Source organism: Terrapene carolina, unplaced genomic scaffold, assembly GCF_002925995.2.
Source record: "Terrapene carolina triunguis isolate 2854851 unplaced genomic scaffold, T_m_triunguis-2.0 Scaffold69, whole genome shotgun sequence".
Classification (NCBI taxonomy): Eukaryota; Metazoa; Chordata; order Testudines; family Emydidae; genus Terrapene; species Terrapene triunguis.
This window is the reverse complement of record NW_020664420.1, coordinates 61,287,441-61,307,947: the sequence shown is the minus strand read 5'-3', so window position 1 is coordinate 61,307,947 and position 20,507 is coordinate 61,287,441. Positions and strand designations below refer to the sequence as shown.

The 20,507-nt window shown below is 40.4% G+C and overlaps 1 protein-coding gene across 1 annotated transcript in view; it reads right to left on the bottom strand.

The window, feature by feature from the left end:
• Positions 1-757: 757 nt before the first annotated feature.
• SLC25A46 (solute carrier family 25 member 46) overlaps positions 758-20,507 on the bottom strand; it is a 40,402-nt gene continuing 20,652 nt past the window's right edge. The window contains exons 6-8 of the mRNA XM_024219760.2: positions 12,775-12,831; positions 11,310-11,367; positions 758-3,221 (exon numbers count right to left, since the gene is read on the bottom strand). Of these exons, the coding sequence (XP_024075528.1) occupies positions 2,643-3,221; positions 11,310-11,367; positions 12,775-12,831 (694 nt within the window). The 3' untranslated portion in view covers positions 758-2,642. The remainder of the gene's footprint in view (positions 3,222-11,309; positions 11,368-12,774; positions 12,832-20,507) is intronic.

The following is a 20,507-nucleotide window of genomic DNA, read 5'->3' as shown; positions in this document are numbered from 1 at the left end:
CAAAAAAAAATCTTACTGCATTATAGGTGAAACCGCGTTATATCGAACTTGCTTTGATCCGCTGGAGTGCGCAGCCCCGCCCCCCCCCCCGCAGCGCTGCTTTACCGCGTTATATCCGAATTCGTGTTATATCGGGGTAGAGGTGTATTCTGAGAGCAAGCTAACTTCCACATTACAAGGCAGTCGCTGTATAGTTTACAATGCTCTTTCAAATCAATGTGCCAAAAAGAATTACAACAGCTGAGGATTTGTCTCAATGGCAAGAATTGTGGGTCTGTGTGCAACTCACTCAAAGTTGGCAATGAAGGCAAAAATGAGAATGACACTGGAGTCAGTTCTAAACTATGCATATATTTTGTGAGGGGAAGGTAACCTGTGCACTCACACTACTTCATGCTTCCTTTGTCCGTGTGTGACAAACAACAGATGTATATATTTTTTTTGTTAGAATACTTTTCTAGGAGTAAAACCAACCCTTTCTGACTGAGATGAGTCATCATTTGTGTTCTTACCAGATATGCAAATACAATATTTAGGGCTGGTTGGTGAAAATAATTTAAATGTATAATTATCACAATTATTGGATTAATTTACTTCAATACAGCTTTTGGGTGCTCAGCACCTTTGAAAGTCAGGCTACTTTTATTTAGGTACCTAAATATGAATTTGTGACATTTTTAGTTCTTTATTTTTTAAGATATATTGGCCAGTCTTTGCTGATACTCTTTTTAAAAAGATGTAAGTAATTCACAAAGAATGAATGTTTGAGCAGTGTTGCTGTCTTGAGTTTTATTGAGATTTCTCAATTTGTAGAATACTTTTAAAAAAGGAACCTTGAAATATTACAGCACTTTTAAAATACATATATAAATGGAAAGCCTACAAGACAGAGCTCTGATTTATGTACTACATTTTAGGTATCTCTTTGGTAAATTACTTTTTCAAAATTCTTACATTGTATTTCTATGTTATCTGATTGCTCCCATTTTACACACTAAACTTGCAGAAAAACAATATTCAAAATAAAGTCTCAGGTCCCAAGTTTACTATACTTTCCATTTGAACACTTATGTGCTTAAAATACATGGAAATAAGTTTAACTGTAAGCAAAGCCAAATTATTTTCAAAATATGATGTCAATTCATAAGTCATTGCAGTTGAGTCAAAGCTGTTCATAGTTCTGCCATGACTACTTTCCATAAATAAAAACTACTGTACATTTTAAGATTGATCAATTAAATACACACCAATTTACCATATTCACACAGATATACAAAGACATCTACCACAAAAGTTAATTTATAAGAAAGGCAATAACCTTTCATATGGTTTAAAAGTGATTTTCTTTTAACATGCTCATCTGGTTTACTTGTTAAAACATCTCTTTTTAAACATCTTCATGAAATCTATTTTGGAAACCAAGCAGCAAATTAACAATTCAGAACAATCAAAACTTTTTAAAGACTGAAAAGCTTGGTTTGGACATTGGGGAAAGGGAGGAGGAAAAATAAATTTCAGTAGTCATCAAACATTACATATTAATTGTGAAACAGAGTTGAATATTGCCCATCAAATATTTAATCCACCAAACACATTTTTAAGCAAGGACTTAAGTGCAAAATCATAAGTGGAGGCTGTCTTAAGTAGACTGCTGCTCTACGGAAGACAAAGGACTCTGAAGACCAAGTCATTGTGTTTGCAACTCTTTCCCAGGCATTTCAATCTAACAGAAGAGTAACTATAGAAAATAAAGACCAGTTAATCTTTTTATGCTTTCAGAGTATTATTTGAACATGGGTACTAAAATCAAGTCTCATGATTATTCTTTTACGCAAAAATACCTTGGAAAACAAATCTCTCAAACTGTGGTTATGGTAGTGTATTCTAGTTCACCTTGAACATACCAAGACGACAAAGTTCTCATTACAAAATAATTTGCTATGGGTGATGTACAAAGCATAAAACATTTAGTTTATATTTCCACCTAGATGTATGTTGCAGCAGTGAAAGTCTTGTTTGTATCTGTAAACTGAAAAAACAATGTGGAGAAAAAATATGGAAGAACAAGATTTTTTTTTAAGTTATCATCCTGACCTAACCACATTAACAGTAAAGCTTAAAACAGGTTTTTGAAAGACCATTAAATCCTCAGATATTTTGCATATTAGTTCTGAATCCAAACCCCTTTATTTATCAGAAGAAATTAATTGCCAAAGATGACGATGACTATTTGTCCTTTAGTCATATAGCGCATGTGAACAGTGCCATTGGAAATGCCATTTTCCATGTCAGTCTACAGGTAGACGCAAAGGTTATCTATACTGAAATGAGATAAATCATATATATCCTCTATATGAATTTGCCCATTTTAAATTATGATTCTCTTCCACATAATATTACACATTTTAAGATATTCGAATTCTAGCAATGGTCCTTGTTTTAATTTTATGGAGTACTTCTTAAAAAGGACATTTTGAAATTCAAATTCCAGTTTTTAAATGAACACTTCAGATTGCAAAAAGAGAAACCACTACTACAGATTCTCATCTTTTAGATTTCATTTTCCTATCCATCTCTTTTTACCATAATTAATTAAGTGACCAGATCATGTCCCCGATGCTAATCAATATATGAATGTACTTTTAAGCAACATTTTGAAGCAGCATGGAGTAAATAATTTTAGTGAGCTGTAAAACAGCCACATGCAGTGTATACTGTACAACAACAGCTCCAAACCCTTTATAAAAACCCAGCATTCCTTCTTCCCGCTTTATAGTATTGATGCAGTCTCTCATTCCCTCATACTGAGTATTGATTGGAAGCACTTCATAGCCAAGGTCTGTATTGTCAATTATTGTGCGTGTTCCCTGAATATGAAGGCGGTGTAAAACTGTCTCCAGTGGGTAAATCATGACATCAGCACAAAGGCTGGCAGCAAAGCTAGCTATAAGTTCTGGAAAATAAGCATCCAACATACTCTGCACAGAATTGGAGCTCTCTGTTGGAAGGCTCTGGGAATTCTCCTTTTTTAGGACAAGCAGAACAAACTTCTGGATGATGGAACTGATGATGTAATGAAGAACTCCATGTAGAACAGTGGGAAAGGTCAAGGCCATAAGGGGGAGGAGCCGTTTGCTATGGGGCACTCCCATGCCAATCACTCTGCCAATCCCTTCTTTCACACAGTCCAAAATTCCAGGATTATCTCGAATGATTTCACTCTACAACCAAAATGAAATAGTTAAAATTAATATCTGCCTGGTTTGTCTGGGAAATAGTGTAGACACAGACAGTAATCAAAGCAGTATTTTTTTCACCTTTCAAGGACAGTTAAATATAAATATAAGAACAGCCATACTAGATCAGACCAAAGGTCCATCTAGCTCAGTATGCTGTCTTTAGACAGTTGCCAAGGCCAGGTGCCCCAGGGGGAATGAACAGAACAGATAATCATCAAGTGATCCATACCCTGTCACCCATTCCCGGCTTCTGGCAAAACAGAGGCTAGGGACACCATCCTTGCCCATCCTGGCTAATAACCATTGATGGACCTATCTTCCATGAACTTACCTAGTTCTTTTTTGAACCCTGATATAGTCTTGGCCTTCACAACATCCTCTGGCAGAGTTCCACAGATTAACTGTGCATTGTGTGAAGAAATACTTCCTTTTGTTTGTTTTAAACCTGCTACCTATTAATTTAATTTGGTGATCCCTAGTTCTTGTGTTATGAGAAGGAGTAAATAACACTTCCTTATTTACTTTCTCCACACAAGTCATGATTTTATAGACCTCTATCATATCCCCCCTTAGTCATCTCTTTTCCAAGCTGACAAGTCCCGGTCTTACTAATCTCTCCTCATACGGCAGCCATTCCATACCCCTAATAATTTTTATTGCCCTTTTCTGAACCTTTTCCAATTCCATTTTTTTTTTTTGAGATGGGGCGACCATATCTGCGTGCAGTATTCAAGATGTGGGCGTACCATGGATTTATATAGAGCAGTGGTTCCCAAACTGGGGTTCGCGAAACGTTAGAGGGTTCTCGGGAAAAAAATCCCTAATGGCGGACAGAGCTGTCCCTAGGGACCCCGGGACTTCCAAGAGCTAAGCAGATCAAAGCAAGCATATCGATCACACTGGGATTTAAACTTCAAGCCTCCTTATAAGAAATGCAAAGGGAGGTGGATATTTTTTGCTGGTTTTTAAAATTAAATACGCAGCTACTGTTGTTCTTAAAACTATTATATGAAGAACAAGTTTAAGCTTTGTTGTAACATGCATTGTTTGCCTGGACTGTTCAAGACCTGAATGCTTGTGTAGGAGGAACCCTGAGTTGGCTTCTTAAATCCCTTCATGCTGTTTCACGTCTGATACTCCTTAATGAAACCCAAGAGCCTTGTATAATAACAAGCTTATTCAAAGTGATACAAGTGACGAAAGTGAGATCTTGGAAGAGTGTTGCCGTTTTCATAATGTAATAAAAATACTGTCATGATAAATAATAATAATACATAGTGTGTAACCAGCATGTCCTAAAAACCAATTTTATATTTCCAAGATCACTGCTTTTCTAATTTATACTCAGGTAAAGGAGAAAATCCCTGGAAATATTCATTTTAGGAGGGTTTGCGAGACTTGACATTTTAGTGAAAGGGGTTCACGGGTTGTTAAAGTTTGGGAACCACTGATATAGAGGCAATATTATATTTTCAGTCTTATTATCTATCCCTTTCTTAATGATTCCCAACATTCTGTTTGCTTTTTTGACTGCCGCTGCACATTGAGTGGAGTGGTTACTATACTTGCACATACATAATGGTATTATAACACTGATTTATTGAATTGGATCAAATCTGCATATTACAGAATATAAACTATTTTTTACGTAAAAATCTTAAAAATATCAATTTACAATTACCTCTTTTGTTTCTAAGTACCTTAACCCACCAAAACTAAATATGTACAGTAGTCAGTGTATTCAGAAAGTGTTATTTCATAGCACAGAATCCTGGAAACATTCAACTGTATGAAAACAAGGATATTCTATTAAAAAACTTGAAGGACAAATGCAATTTATTTGGAATTTCTTTACTTTTAAGATTAAAATGTGAGTCTTTGCTATGTCATCTATTTTTAATTTGTATCAGTTAAAAATGAAGAGCAAATCCAGACATAACTAACTACAAAAATTCAGATAAGTGAGTCTAAAGATTTAGTAGGGGTTATGGTAAGTGTAACAGAATTATAACTGTGTATGTTGTAATAATTATGGTGGTGTCTTTCATTCAATTCTTGATGCCTAAAATAGTGCTCTCTTCATCCATGCTGCCATCCATAAAAAAACCTGCAAGTTATTATTTTCATATTTATTTATTCATATTTTTTCACATCACCCTATTATATCCCTAGATAGTCCTGAGAAGCCAAAAGCACTGGCTCCCTTTCTGATTACATGTAGTACTTTATACCATACTGAGCCCAATCTTGGAACCTTTATAACTTCAGTGGGAGTTAAGCATGCATACTTGTGGACAGGCAGCATATTAAGATTTACAAACCTTTTTTGTAAATCTCAGTATACTGCCTACCCACCAGAAAATTAAAAACAAAGGGGAGGTTGCATGTGCGGGTATACCTATACGCCAGAATACATTTAAGGTAGTTTGTCAAATGTAGTCCACCAACCTTGATGTGTTGGATTTAAGATTAAGCATACTATAATATAGGTTTTTAAAAGTAAATAATTTTCACGGATCTTTTACGTAAGATCTTTCAATAAACAGCACCACACAGATTTTGGCACATGTTTTCTTTTATCTTCCCATCCTTCTCAAATGTAAAATAATGTTATCTTGCTGCACATAATCACTGAGGCTTTTTAAAATCATCTTTTGGTCTATTGATTTTCTTCCCCCAGACATACACTTTGTGTGCACAATAGTGACAAATAATCCAAGGTATGCACAGTTTTATTTTGGCAACATTTTGAAAGCTGAAACATTTAAGATCAAGAATAGCTTAAGGGCTAATTTAATTGCAAAAAACAATGCTGACATATAAAACAGACATTTACAAGGCCTTATAGCTTGCCTATGAGTCAGACTCTCCCATAGTGCTTCACAGTTATGCTAAGAGGAGGAAAAATACCAACTTGTAGAATTATCAGAGAAAAGAAGAATTAAGTAAGAAAAATATTGTTAGCGATCTACTAACCACAAGTACCAGTTGCTTGAGCTAGCAAAATATGATGTAACCGCCAAAAAGACATAAGGAAATAACAGATGTTTGATTAGGAGGTTGGAAATTTATAAAATATAAGGAAAATATTAAAAATAAGATATTTCTCTATATGAAAAAGGAAGTAATGAGAATGAAACTGTAAATAATTCTAGTATAAAAGTGTATCAGCTTTTAAGCAAATAATGTAACCAGACAACATACAAATCAAACTGTCATGGGCTGCAGGAGTGGTTCTATAGATCTGGGTAAAGAATATATTTGTTATGAACTAACAATTGTTTAATAACCTCACTCAAGATGAGTTATCGAAGTTTCATTACTGAGTAAATTCAAACTTGTGAAAATACAATTTATTAATTATTAGTAACACCTAATTCACAAACTTAGAAGTCTGCATTTAAAACAGATTATTGGTTTACCGGCCGTTGTGATCTAGATAATCTAGAAGAGGTAATATTTAAAATACATGAAAAAACGTATATGACTCAATATGGCACTATACCTGCCTGTTGTACTCTTTTCCGAAAACGTGCAGAAAAAAAATGTTTAAAATTTTAAATTGAATATTTTCTACAGGAGGTAGATGTAGTAAGCAAGTAAGCACTGCTTAGTAGTTCTGATACTAAATTTAAAAAAACATAGAACACACATGTACAGTTCATGAGAATTTTGTGTTTTGAAAAATGCAAATACCATGTTTTCCTTTATTTGTAAAGCAAGGAAAAAAGGATACTAAAATGAAAAGTATCTGCTATAATAGCAAGATAAGCACAATGGAGACATCTAGCGTAAATAAACTACAAAGGTAAATGTCAAGTTATCAGCAAAGGTTTTGTTTTAATAAATAGTTGAAATAGCTTCCTTTTAAGATCTTACAATGGAAATTTTACATTTCTTAAAAGGAATAGTAGACACTTCATCTAAAAAGAATCTAAACATTGTTCATTTTTAAGGCTATGATTTAGTCACAGAGGTCGTAGAAGTCACGGAAGCTCCTAGTCACCGTGCAGCTGCCCTGCTGCAGGCAGTGTGGGAACCCACAGTTCCCCATTTTGTCACAGATATTTTTAGTAAAAGTTAGGGACAGGTCACAGCTTCTGTGAATTTTTCTTTATTGCCCGTGACCTGTCCACAACTTTTACTAAAAATACCAGTGACAAAATCTTAGCTTTCTTCATTTCGTCATCCAAAATTGACTCTGGTGCTTCAAAACTACAGACTTAATTTTATATGTCAAGTGTGCCACCATGTGGTTTAAGATGGAAAAGACCAAAAAGTGTTAAGATGACAAGAAATTTCTCCAACCCATCTTTAAGACATGCAAGTACAACCATTTTACATGCAGAACTATAGTGACAATAACATGTGAGCGGCATGATTCTTGCAAGAATGCTCTGCTGTGTAAAAAACAAATACTCAAAAGCTAATATTAAAAGTTATCAGTAGCAAGATATATAACCTTAAACACTCAACAATCCTCAGCTGCCACCAATGCACCTCTTATAAAGAACCATACCAAAGGGGAGCTCATGTTAATGTTTTTTGTTAGGACACATCCCAACTCTTCCTGATTCAGAGTAAAAAACTGAAAAGTTCATTATTGTTTCAGTGTTACTACTCATAGGAAAACTGGCTTACATTAATGTTTCCAGTAACAAGGGCAGAAATTTTACATAGTGTGTGTTAAGGGACTATGCTCTGAGATACTCAGACACGCATAGTTAAATAGGCGGAGTATCATCAAAAAACTCGCAGATAGACACTTGATCCTAACTCCTGACAAAAATCCCACTGAAATAAACTAAAGGCAATCCATATCAGAGGATTAATTATTTTTTAAAGCTACAATAATACACAATGTGCCTACAATGCTCGCAGTTCATGATGTGCAAGTTTCACCCTTCCTTGTGATGCTCACTGAAAAACACACACCCCTAAATGACAAGAGTTTTAATGATGAAAGGCGCTGGCGTAGACAGTGCTTTGCTGGTGGGAGACGCTCTCCCAGTGACAAAGCTACCGCCCCTAGTTGTCATCAGGAGAGCTCTCTCTTGGCAACAAAGAGCGTCTACACTGTGCACCTTACAATGGTGCGGCTGTTGCGTCACAGCTGCACCGTTGTAAGGTAAGCAGTGTAGACATAGCCCAAGATAGGGTTCATACGTGACACAGATGTATCCCACACTGTCACAGTCTTCTCTTTGGAACCCATCAATGCCAGTCCCAAATTAACCAGGGAAACTGAAAGCATGAGTATTCCACCAGGAACTGACATCACTGCCTCTACAACGTTCTCTAGCTCAAGGGGAGAAAAACAAGAGCTGGGAGTTAAAACTACTTCTCTTATGTGGCAGAGCATCAGTTGTTTTTGTACAAAGGAATCGCTGAGATGCCCGTACATCTTAAACATATGTAAAAATATACGGAAGTATTAACTATAGGGTGCCTTTATAATGCGAACTATAGTTAAGATTAGAATGTAAATTAGAACCTAATCTCCCTTTTGCTGTTGCTCATAACTATAAAATTGTTTAGACTGAAATTTTCTATACCTGATTTTAAAACTTAGACACAAACTTAAGTTGAGAAAAATCCCAGCAGCCATATAAATGATAAAAGCATAAAAAATTTCTTTAAATTCTGATAATACATTTTGTGCTTGACATTTTAAACTAAAAACTTCACGCTTGGCTGGTTACGTTGATCTTACTGTGATTTATATTTCGAACCAAGTTTAAAGAAAATTGTTATCAAGATTATCAAATGTTGCCAAACTGTGGCCTTGGTGTACCGTAAGTAGGGCAGAGTTTCAAAGACGATGACCTTCCACTCCAAACTGTTTTGCCACCAGTCCCCAGGATTTCAGTTGTGGAAAGCAGAGAAAGCAAGAACATTCCAGGTGAACACAAATGCTACGATGTGGCTGCAGGAGGAGTTGTTGTCTTGGAAATAGTCATGTCCTACTATGCCTTTATGTGCTTTAGAGAGAATCATTTATGCCTTTATTTATACCAGGAAGGGACCAAGCCAGTGCACAAGAACTTGCTGTCAGGTATTGTATGCTTGCAATGGCCTGCCCTGCTAATAAGACAGTAGCAGTATATGGCACTAGCTACAGCTTTCAAATGGTCTTCAAGGTCAGATCTAAGTAAAACACATTACAATAGTCCAGACTGGGAGTGACAAAGACACGAATAACTATGGTGAAGTTCATATCTGAATGGGACAACTAGAGGCTAGATCCGAGGTGGGCAAACTACGGCCCGCAGGCCACATCCGGCCCACGGGACCCTTCTGCCCAGCCCCTGAGCTCCTGTCCTGGGAGGCTGGCTCCTGGCCCTCCCCTGCTCTTCCTCCTCCCCCGCAGCCCCAGCTCACCACGGCACCAGTGCAATGCTCTGGGCGGCGGGGCTCTTGCAGAGCCGAGGCCTGTCCTAGTGCTCTGGGCGGTGCGGCTGTAGCGCCACCAGTCACCGGTGCTCCAGGCAGCGCGGTAAGGGGACAGGGAGCAGGGGGGGTTGGTAGAGGGCAGAGAAGTTCGCGGTGGTGGTCAGGAGGTGGGACGGTTAGAGAGCAGGGAACAGGGGAGTTGAATAGGGGCGGGGGGAGCAGTCAGGAGCGGGGGTTGGATTGGGCGGCAGGGGGCAGGCAGGGGTTCCGTGAGTGGTCAGGGGACAGGGAGGAGTGGATGGGGCAGGGGTTCCTGGGGGACCGTCAGGGAATGGGGCGGGGGGGTTGGATGGGGCAGGAGTCCCGGGGGGACCGTCGGGGGCGAGAAACGGGGGGGGGGGGAGCGGCTAGGGGGTGGTGGCCGGGCCACGCCTGGCTGTTTAGGGAGGCCCCACCTCCCCTAACCGGCCCTCCATACAATTTCAGAAACCCGATGTGGCCCTCAGGCCAAAAAGTTTGCCCGCCCCTGGGCTAGATTAAGATATTCCTGAGTCACTGCTATCATCTGGGAGTCCAAGAGCACCAATGGATCAAGAAAGCCCCAAACTGAGTCATTGTAAGACTGACTCTGCAAAACACTTCCCCCCTTGGCCTGTTCTAATTTTTCTTCATAGCGCACTGCGAGGCTCATTCATTTTGGTTGAGGGCAGGTATTTTAAGAGATGTCTGGTGGCTGGGAAAGTGTTCGCTGAGTAATTTAAAATTTGTGAATTGGGTTTGCTGGGCAAATCACACTTGCATTTGTAATGTATTTATTTATTTATAGCTTACTAGCACCTAGGCCCACCGGAGAGGTTTTTTAAGGAACTTGAAGAAAAGGGCCTCCGAGGAGCAGTCTTGGAATTGGGTAAGATAGTAGCCTAGGAGAAGGGTCCTTGGAACTCCCTACACCTCTAGAGGGAAAAGGGTTGGGGAAACAGCCGAAGAGGCTGGAGTTCACATTCTGCATTGAATAACCTAAAATGACCTCAGGAGAGAAGAAACACTTTTGCCCAGACAGAGAGATGGAGCTGCCCAGCTAAGAGGTGAGGAAAAAGATTGTGTGTTAATTTGTGTTGTGTCAGCCCTAAGAAGGGGGTTTTGTTGCCTGATCCTGGCCTCACCGGCGTCTTCTGGGAGTGGGCACTGCAGAGAGAGACTGCCCCTTGATATAGAGTAAAGGTTATTAGCATTTCAAGAAGCACAATTAGTAATCAGATTGGATTCCTATCTTCTTCTCTGAGACAGTAAGTCTCACTTGTTAGAGGGATTTTTTTAAAATTTACTTATTTTTGGTAAATACTAGGTTAAAAAGGTAGACTGAGCTTGCAGAGATCTATTAATGATATGTAGGCCAATACCCCACATCTTGGTAAGTACTTTGTATAGTGTGTCAATGAATGAAGCTGAGTGTTTAATTTTTTTAAACTAAATATATGACTAGTGATTAGAAAAAGGTAAATAGAGCTAAAAAGGAAAACCAAAACTTCAATAGCACTGTACAGAAACTCCTAGTAATGTAAATCAAAATCCATTGAGAAAAGAGTCAAATATTGAGTTCTCTATATAAATTCTTATTTGTAAACAGAAGAACAGCATATCTTTTTATATGTAATAGACATATAGATGGTAAATTACCTGCACAGTTTCAACCAGGCTTGCTGAATAAAAAGGCATTGCTACCACATAGGTTAGGCTGCAGGAATTAATAAAAAGGTTAATATTTTGTTTATGAATTATATTACTAAAATATCAATATTCTCAGACATAGGATACATTGAGTCATTGAAATCCTCATATTTATACAATTATGAAGCCATGCCCAACGGAAACTAGTTATCTGATACTAAACTATAGTTGAAGTTCTACATCAATTTTAAGCAGGTCAAAATAAAGTTCAGTCAGAAGTTCTGCAAGTAATCAAGTTCTTGATAATATAAAATTTTAGCCTTAGGTGGCCAATTCAGAAGTTAACAAGTTGTACAGAAATTGAAATTGAATCACTAGGGCTCTGATCCCTTAAATCAGTGGGGCTCTATGTAGGTGAACACAACTGAGCACACAGAACAACTTGCAGGATTAGAGACTAAAATAGATTTTATTCTATAATTAAGGTAATTATGAAATTGTATTTTTGAAGGGCCACAAATAACCATAAGCCACAGATCAGATTAGGAACTTTAAAATGGAATAATTAAATTCCTACAATGTTCGGTGTGTTTTTCTTACGGTACACCTACACTGCACATAACTTTCGGTGGCATGTATAGTACATACATTATATGCCCCCCTCCCCAACAGTCATACATAGTATTGTATAAGGTGAGGCACTGCTTGTGTGAGTAGAGTAAGAACATGCCTGAACCCTGTGGATATGTACCTGGGTATATACCCTACTCACCCAAGCAGTGCCTCCCTGTCCTGCTGCTTCCACCGTAGTGAAAGACTCTGGCAGCAGGGACAAGCTCCAGCAGCTCCCCACATCAGAGCTTTTCACTGGCACGTAGCAATACTCAGCAGTATGGATGCAGACTGCTTTTTAATGTTGCATGTAGCTACACACACCCTACATGCCACTGCCAATGGTGTGCAGTGAAGATGTAGCCTTACACTGCTTATTTGAGACCATCCATACACAATCTGAATTTCTCATTTGCAGCTAAGAGCACCTTTTCAAAATCCACAAAACTATCATCATCCTGGCAAATTTCAAAGGGACGCAGCCTCCTTGCAGACTGAATGCCACCTGGATTGATCTCTATCTAGGTCCTTAAGGTAGTTTAGCTGAATATTCAGTTTATGTACATCATTGGTGATCTTATCACACCGCTGAAACTTTTGGCAACCACATGCTTGCTGGCTCTGTAGTGGCATTCTTTGGTCTTCTATCTTAAGAAGACATGTTTATATATACACACACGCATCTTATCATGCATCCGAAGAAGTGGGTTGTAGCCCACGAAAGCTTATGCTCTAATAAATTTGTTAGTCTCTAAGGTGCCACAAGTACTCCTGTTCTTTTTGCGGATACAGACTAACACGGCTGCTACTCTGAAATCTTATCATAAGAGTATTCTCAGTTTTTAGCAAGAGCCACACTTACCTTTTCAGTAGAAGGTGTCCTCCTATTTGTCTGAGGCTCCATTTATGTGAAAGTTCCCTAAAAGTTAAAGCAGAATTTACCTGTAAAATGCAAGGACAGAAAACCCCAAGCATTTATTTCACCACTCTAACAGTATTTTAAAACATCAGTTTGATAATTAGGGTCTACGCATGTCCTCCACAACAGCTAATGAAAAGATCATGCTTAGCTTGTATAAATTATATTGTTTTAATTAGATATTTTGATTTGTTAGGACTGCTAGACATCCTAACAGGAAAATAAGTGACGTGCATTTATCTGTTTGTAGCTCAATATATACTAAATTGTTACACAATCATTACTGTTTGGAAAATTACAACATTCTGAAGCAAATTTGGTTTCGTTTCTCTATTCCTAAGTGAACAGCGATTTTTTTAGACACCAGTCTTCTTTTACTACCCTAGAATTACTGAAAATTGGCTAGCTACATTTGAAATGTATTCCTTGAGGTTACATCTGTCTAGTTTTCATTCTTCTCCTAGAATGCTATTATATTCTTATACACTTTACTAGCTTTGAAGTGCTAACTTACTTCAGACATTTCAACTATCTAACAGACAAGGTCTCAGGCCTGCAGCTATATAGTAATTCCACAAATGCTAAGAAACACAAATTATTCAGATTTGGACCCATTTTAACTATTTCCTGCTTTTCCATGCAAAACCTGACAACCTCTAAAAGTAGAATATTTTAGATGCATACTTCGAAACATGGCTAGTTAATATCAACTATAGTCTATTAAACTGATAATATATCAAAACATTGATTAGGGATGGCACCACACAGCAGTAAATTTGCTAAACAATTTGCTAGACATACTGGACTGTGAATTTGTATTTTTGCTGCTGGAAAATAATAGGCTTTAAATTACATTCAGCTTCATTCTTGTCAAAGAATCACACTCAGCAGTGTGACAGCAACTCTAATCTAAGAAATTAGACCATGTTACTGTATTGAACATGATACTGTACGGAGCAGAGATTTGGCTGACAAGAGTGGCTAACAAAGAGAGTGGAAACTGCCCATTACCAGATGGCTGAGGAAGATTCTACACATTTTGCGGAAAGATAAAACAACAAATGCACAAGTAAGCAAGCTGACGAGCAGGACATGCTAGGAAATATCACCAAAGAAAGACTAAAAGGTGGTTGGGACATGTATACCAGATGGGAGACATGCTAAGCAAGCATTGAACTGGGAACCCGAAATAGGAAAGAGAAAGCAAGGAAGGCCAAGGAAGAACTGGCAGAAGACAGTAACAATATATAAAATGCATTGGCATCACCTGGGAAGAAGTGTGCAACTGTAAAGAATGGGCGATTTGGACTGTCCAATGTGTCAGCTGCACACCACTGTGCATGTGCAGAATTCATGTGTCCTGCAGACAGAGCCGTCGCTTGGGTAGGGCGAATCAGGGTGACTGCCCCAGGCCCTGTACTTTGGGGGGCCCCATGCTTTGATAAAATCGAGACTGTCACGATATTTAGCCCTTTGTCCCACGTCCTGACCGATGTACGATCGGGATGCCATTTGTCACGATATTCAGGTGAGGTGGGTGGAGAGGTGAGGCAGGAGGGCGAGCGGGGTGAGGAGGCAAACGGGGAGGCATGCGGTAGGTGGGAGGGGGGTGAGGAAGTGGGCAGATGGGCGGGGAGATGCACCGGGCAGACGGCAAGGAGACTAGCGGGGAGGCGAGCGGCGGGCAGATGGCAAGGAAGAGAGAAGCGGGCAGACGGGTGGGGGGTGAGGAGCGAGAGGCAGCCAGGCGGGTGGACACGCTGGGCAGATGGTGAAGAGACTAGCAGAGACTGATTTGTCCCGGGCCCCGCACTCCCCCTAGGGATGGCTCTGCCTGCAGATTTTATTTTTCTCTGCAGAGAGGTTCTGCAGTTACATCTTTTGCTCACCAGGGGCTGCTATGGTGCCAGAACAGAGGCAGCAGGCTCACTGCTCACTGGCCCTAGAAATCAGCAGCCGATAGGGAGAGAACAGAGGCTGTGTTCCTCACAGCGCCCTGCCTGCGGGGCTAAGGTTGGAGAACTGACAGAGCGGGGTACATGGGGTTTCTGGGGGGGGGGGGGCACCTAGATTGGGATTCAGAAGGGCTAGCAGGGGGGACAGACTCAAGCTGGGGATGCATGAGAATGGGGGTGCTGGACATCTTGGGATGGAGGAGGAGTGGCTGAGTGGAGGTGCAGGGACACATGGGGACGGGGGCAGATGTGCCTGACTGATTGGGAGAGGCTAGGGGTCAGCCAGGATCTACATGGGGGAGGATCCCCAGCTCCCTAACAAGCCCCTCCTCCCCAAATATGTTCCATACTTTTCTCATCCACACCCAACAACCCTTCAGGTTCACTCCCAGGCTCTTCCCAGCAATTACTTCCCTCTCCCTCAGCTCCTCCATTATCTCCGATTCTCCCAAGGCTTTGCACTGCTTCTGAGGAGTGCGGTACATTTCTGTATTGCAGTTTAAATGAATTGCTACTTAAACTTCTGTATTAATATGCCTACTAAAGAATCTATTTGTCAAAAAAACGCTTCCTAAATCTTTTTTGTTGTCTGTATTGTTACAGACATACTTGCTGACAGGTATTTTGGAATAAATTACCAAAATAATTGAAACTGGCATGATTACATTGTGTTATTTTGACCCATTTATCTCAATGAGATGCTCTGACCTGAAAGAGAATATATCCAGTGGAGATAAATAGAGCCTGAAACAATAGCTCTAAGATGTTTGTCAAGCATACCCATTCTCAGCAGCATGTTCTTTGTGCATGCTCTGTGCATGTCTACACTTAAAACACTACCTAAGCAAACGGCAGGATTTCTCCCATTGGGGCAGGTAATCGATCTTCTTGAGAAGTGGTAGCTAGGTCTAGAATTCTACTGTCGACCTAGCACTGTCTACACTGGGGGTTAAGTCAGTATAGCTACGCCTCTCAGAGGTGTGGATTTTTCATACTCTGAGAGATGTGGCAATTCTGATGCAAGTTCCTAGTGCAGCCTAAGCCTTGTACTCTGAGGACACCTGTTCTAAGCTCCCTACTGAGACCGTCAGAGATTCCCCATATCTTTGCTCACAACTGAGTGAGAAGAGGATCTCAGACACCCCCAGAAAGGCGAGTGCCCTAGGAATCTGGCTCACATGAGGGGGCGGGGGGGACAGACCCCACAGAATGCCAGGGCCCCCCAGATCCCAGCACACATACAGGGTGCAGTGAGCAAAGTCAAACATCCCTAGGTGGGCAGAGATCCCCAGATCACATGCTTCTGGTAAACAGAGGCTAGGGACACAGTTCCTGCCCATCTTGGCTAATCGCCATTGATGGATCTATCCCCCATGAATTTATCTAGTTCTTTTTTGAACCCTGTTATAGTCTTGGCCTTCACAATATCCTCTGGCAAAGAGCTCCACCAGTTAACTGTGCATTGTGTGAAGAAATACTTACTTTTGGTTTTTTTAAACCTGCTGCCTATTAATTTCATTTGGTGACTCCTAGTTCTTGTGTTATGAGGAGGAGTAAATAACACTTCCTTATGTACTTTCTCCACACCAATCATGATTTTACAGAAGGGGTTAGGACTTGGAGTTCAGACACCACTAGAAAGGCAAGCACCCTCCAGAACCTGGCTAGAGGGTGGGCAGGGAAGGGGTCACACCCCCAAAGATTGGTAGGGCCTGCTATATCCTGACACACACATGGGGGCAGGAAATGGGGCTCAGACACCATGAGTGGCAGGGACCCCCAAATTCAAACTCACAAAGGTTGGTAGAGGAGCTCAGATCCCCCAGAAAACAACCCCCCCCCCCCCCCAGAACCTGTCTCACATGGAAGGGGGCAGGCAGGCAAGAAGGGTCAGACCTCTGTAGATCAGCGAGGACCCTGGATCATGGCACATACAAGGAATGGGAATATGCAGCTGACAGGTGCTCCTGCCCCTATTCTTCTCCCCCTCACCCCGACACTCATCCCCATGTCCCCCTTCTTAGTTTCCCTCCCCTCTCACTCCCCCTAGTCCAGATCCCCTCCCCATCACATGATCTCCCAACCCTTTTTAAAAGCCATAGATTTTAAACCCAGACAGCTTGTATCCAAGACTTTTAGAAGAACTGGCTGAGGAACTTACTGGACCGTTAATGTTGATTTTCAATGTGCCTTGGAACACCACCAAAGATCCAGAAGAGCGGAAGAAAGCTAATGTTGTGCCAATATTTAAAAAGGGTAAATGGGATGACAGATAATTCTAGGCCTGTCAGCCTGACATCAATCCTAGGCAAGATAGTGGAGCAGCTGATACAGGACATAATTAATAAAAAATTAAAGGAGGATAATATAATTAATGCCAAACAGCATGGGTTTACTGAACATAGAACCTGTCAAACTAACCTGATGTATTTTTCTGATGAGATTATAAGTTTGGTTGATAAAGATAATAGTGCTGATGTTACAGAGGTCTATTAGGCGTTTGACTTGGTACTACACAACATTTTGATTAAAAAACTAGAACAATATAAAATTAACATGGCACACATTAAATGGATTAAAAGCTGGCTAACTGATAAGTCTCAAGATGTAACTGTAAACTGGGAATCATCGAGTGTGTATGTTTTTAGTAGGGTCCCATTGGGATAAGTTCTTGCCCTTACGCTAGTTAACATTTTTATTAATGATCTGGGAGAAAACAAAATGATCACTGATAAAATGTGCAGTGTATAAGGGGAGTGGTAAATTACAAAGACAGGACACTGACAGAGCAATCTGGATTGTTTGGTAGGCTGGGCACAAGCAAACAATACATGTTTTGATATGACTAAATGTAAACGTAGACATCTAGGACTAAAGAATGTAAGCCATACTGAAGGGATGGGGGACTCAACCCTGGGAAGCAGTGACTCAGAAAAAGATTTGGGGATCATGGTAGATAATGAGCTGAGCACGAGCTCCTAGTGTGACAATAAGGCCAAAATGGCTAATGCGATAATTGAATGTGTAAATAGGGGAATCTTGAGTAGGAGTAGAGAAGTTACTTTACCTCTGTATTTGGCACAGGTGCAACCGCTGATGGAGTAGTGTGTCCAGTTCTGGTGTCCACAATTCAAGAAGGATGTTGATAAACTTGGAGATAGTTCAGAGAAGAGCCACAAGAATGATTCAGGGGTTCTCAAACTTTTTTTGCTGGGACTCCCTTTGAAAATATTTCAGGCTGTAACAACCCCCCTCAAAAAGTGACAACGCTCCCCATATCACGCCATCCTTACTTTTGCACTGTTGCTGGCAGCGGCGCTGCCTTCAGAGCTGGGCACCTGGCCAGTAGTCGCCGTTCTTGTGATTCCCATATAATAGTCTTGACCCTCCCCCCCCTTTTTGAGTTGGGACCCCACAGTTTAAGAAACACTGGATTAAGGGATTAGAAAACATGCCTTAAAGTGTCAGACTCAAGAAGCTCAATCTATTTAGCTTAACAAAGAGAAGGATAAGTGGTGGTGATTGGTCCATAAGTACCTATAAGGGGAACAAATATTTGATAATGGGCAATTCAGTATTGCAGAGAAAGGTGTAACATGATCCAATGGCTGGAAATTGAAGCTAGACAGATAAAGACCTGGTCTACAGTACAAAATTAAGTCGATCTAACTTACGTCAGCAATACAGCCGCCACAGTAATTACATTGCTTGGGCATGTCTATGCTTTGCTCTTTGTGTCAGCAGTGCGCATCCTTACCAAGAGCGCTTGTATCGATTGTCCTGTCTGTGCGGGACATTGTGGGACAGCTCCTGAAACCAGTAACAGTCGACGTAAGCAACACAGTGTCTACACTGACACTGCACTGACCTAATTACATTGACTGTGTCTCTACACCGTTCAGAGAGGTGGTATTATGAAGTTGGCATAAAGAGGCATGTATATTGGCAGGACCCAAATTTAAGCGAAGACATTTCCAAAGTTAGGTTGACAGAAGATGCCTTGTGTTGACTTAACTCTATTGTGTAGACCAGGCCTAAATCAGCGTAACTATGTTGCTCAGGGCTGTGAAGAATTCACACCTCTGAGTGGCATAGCTAAGCTGACCTGACCCCTAGGTCAACTGAAGAATTCTTCTGTTGACCTCGCTACCTCCTGTTGGGGAGGTGAATTACCTATGTCGACAGAAGAACCTCTCCCATCAGTGTAGGTAGTGTCCACACTGAAGTACTACAGTGGTACATCTGCAGCAGTGCAGCACTTCAAGTATAGATAAGCCCTTACACTGGAAATAAGGCACACATTTTTAAGCGAGGGTAATTAACCACTGGAACAGTTTGCCAAAGGTCAAGGTGGACTCTCCATTACTGAGAATTTTAAAATCAAGATTGGATGTTTTTCTAAAAAACATGTTCTAGGAATTATTTTGGGGAAGCTCTCTAGCCTCTTACCTAGATGGTCAGAATAGATGATCACAATGGTTCCTTCTGGACTTGGAATCTATGATCCCTTCCCTCTATTTATTCCTACTCTTCCACCCCAAAATCACCTTCCTCTCCAGCAAGCAATGGCTTGTGTAGTTTATTTACTTTTTGAAAAATAGCTGTAGTACCTTCACCAAAATAAAAATCCCCCTCTGACAGATGCAGACTGGAGCAACTTGCTTGCTTTGTTTTTTACTTCAGACTTCTGCCGTGTTGGATTTAGGATGCGGGGTAGTTCTCAGATTTGATTACTGTAACATATCCTCAGAGCCACCAGGGGCCTCTGATGTAGAGTTAGTTTTGCAGATAGCGTTTCTCTCTGCTCGTGTTCAGTGTTGAGCCTTAGCATGCCTAACTGGAGAAGCAAACTTTTTTAAATAATGTTTTATTTCCCCCAAAGGGCTGGTGGTGACATGCACTCTCTAGGAGTAACCCTTGAGCATTTGAGGCCTTGGCGCAATGACATGAGACCTGGTTTGATCTACATCAGTGAGCAAAAAAAAAAATGTTGTCAAGAACGTGTCAACTTTATAAAAAGCAGTTCCCCCGCCTCTGGGGGCTGCATCTCAGGAACCCCTTGGTCAAATGGCCCCAAATTTGGATTGCTGACCATACCCTGCATCACCATGGAGTACACCAAATTTTAAGACAATATGATTAACCGTACAGATTTTAGAGCATTTAGAACAGACAAGAGCAAAACAGAAAGCTAGTCTTAACCTTAACTACAGAAGAGCTGGCATTCTGCTATAAGAGCCATGCTCCATAAAGTGGAAGTTGGCCCCACCACGTCAACGTGTCTTAACTTTAACAAGGAGAGTCCACTTCTAGGGAGTAAGTTCAGTTTTCATGTCCATTGAGTCCTTAGCTTCTCTGCCGAGACTCCCAACACAAGTGTCAATTATGGGGTATTTTTTGTGATGACATTGGGAATTGGATTAAGACCAATGTATCAGAAATGGTTTCCTACTGGCAAGAGACTCCAATTCACTACTAGCTCTCTGAGTCTCATTGCTGGTAAAGTTTACAGATGACACAAAGATTGGTGGAGTGGTAAATAAGGACAGGTCAATTATATCACGTGATCTGGACAGCTTCGTAAACTGGGTTCATTCAAATTAGGGTGGATAAAAATTTTTTTTTGAAAAAATATTTTTTGATTGTTATAATTTAAATAACAGATTTATTTTAAAAAAATAAACCTCTTTAAAATGAAAACTGAATTTAATACCAAATATG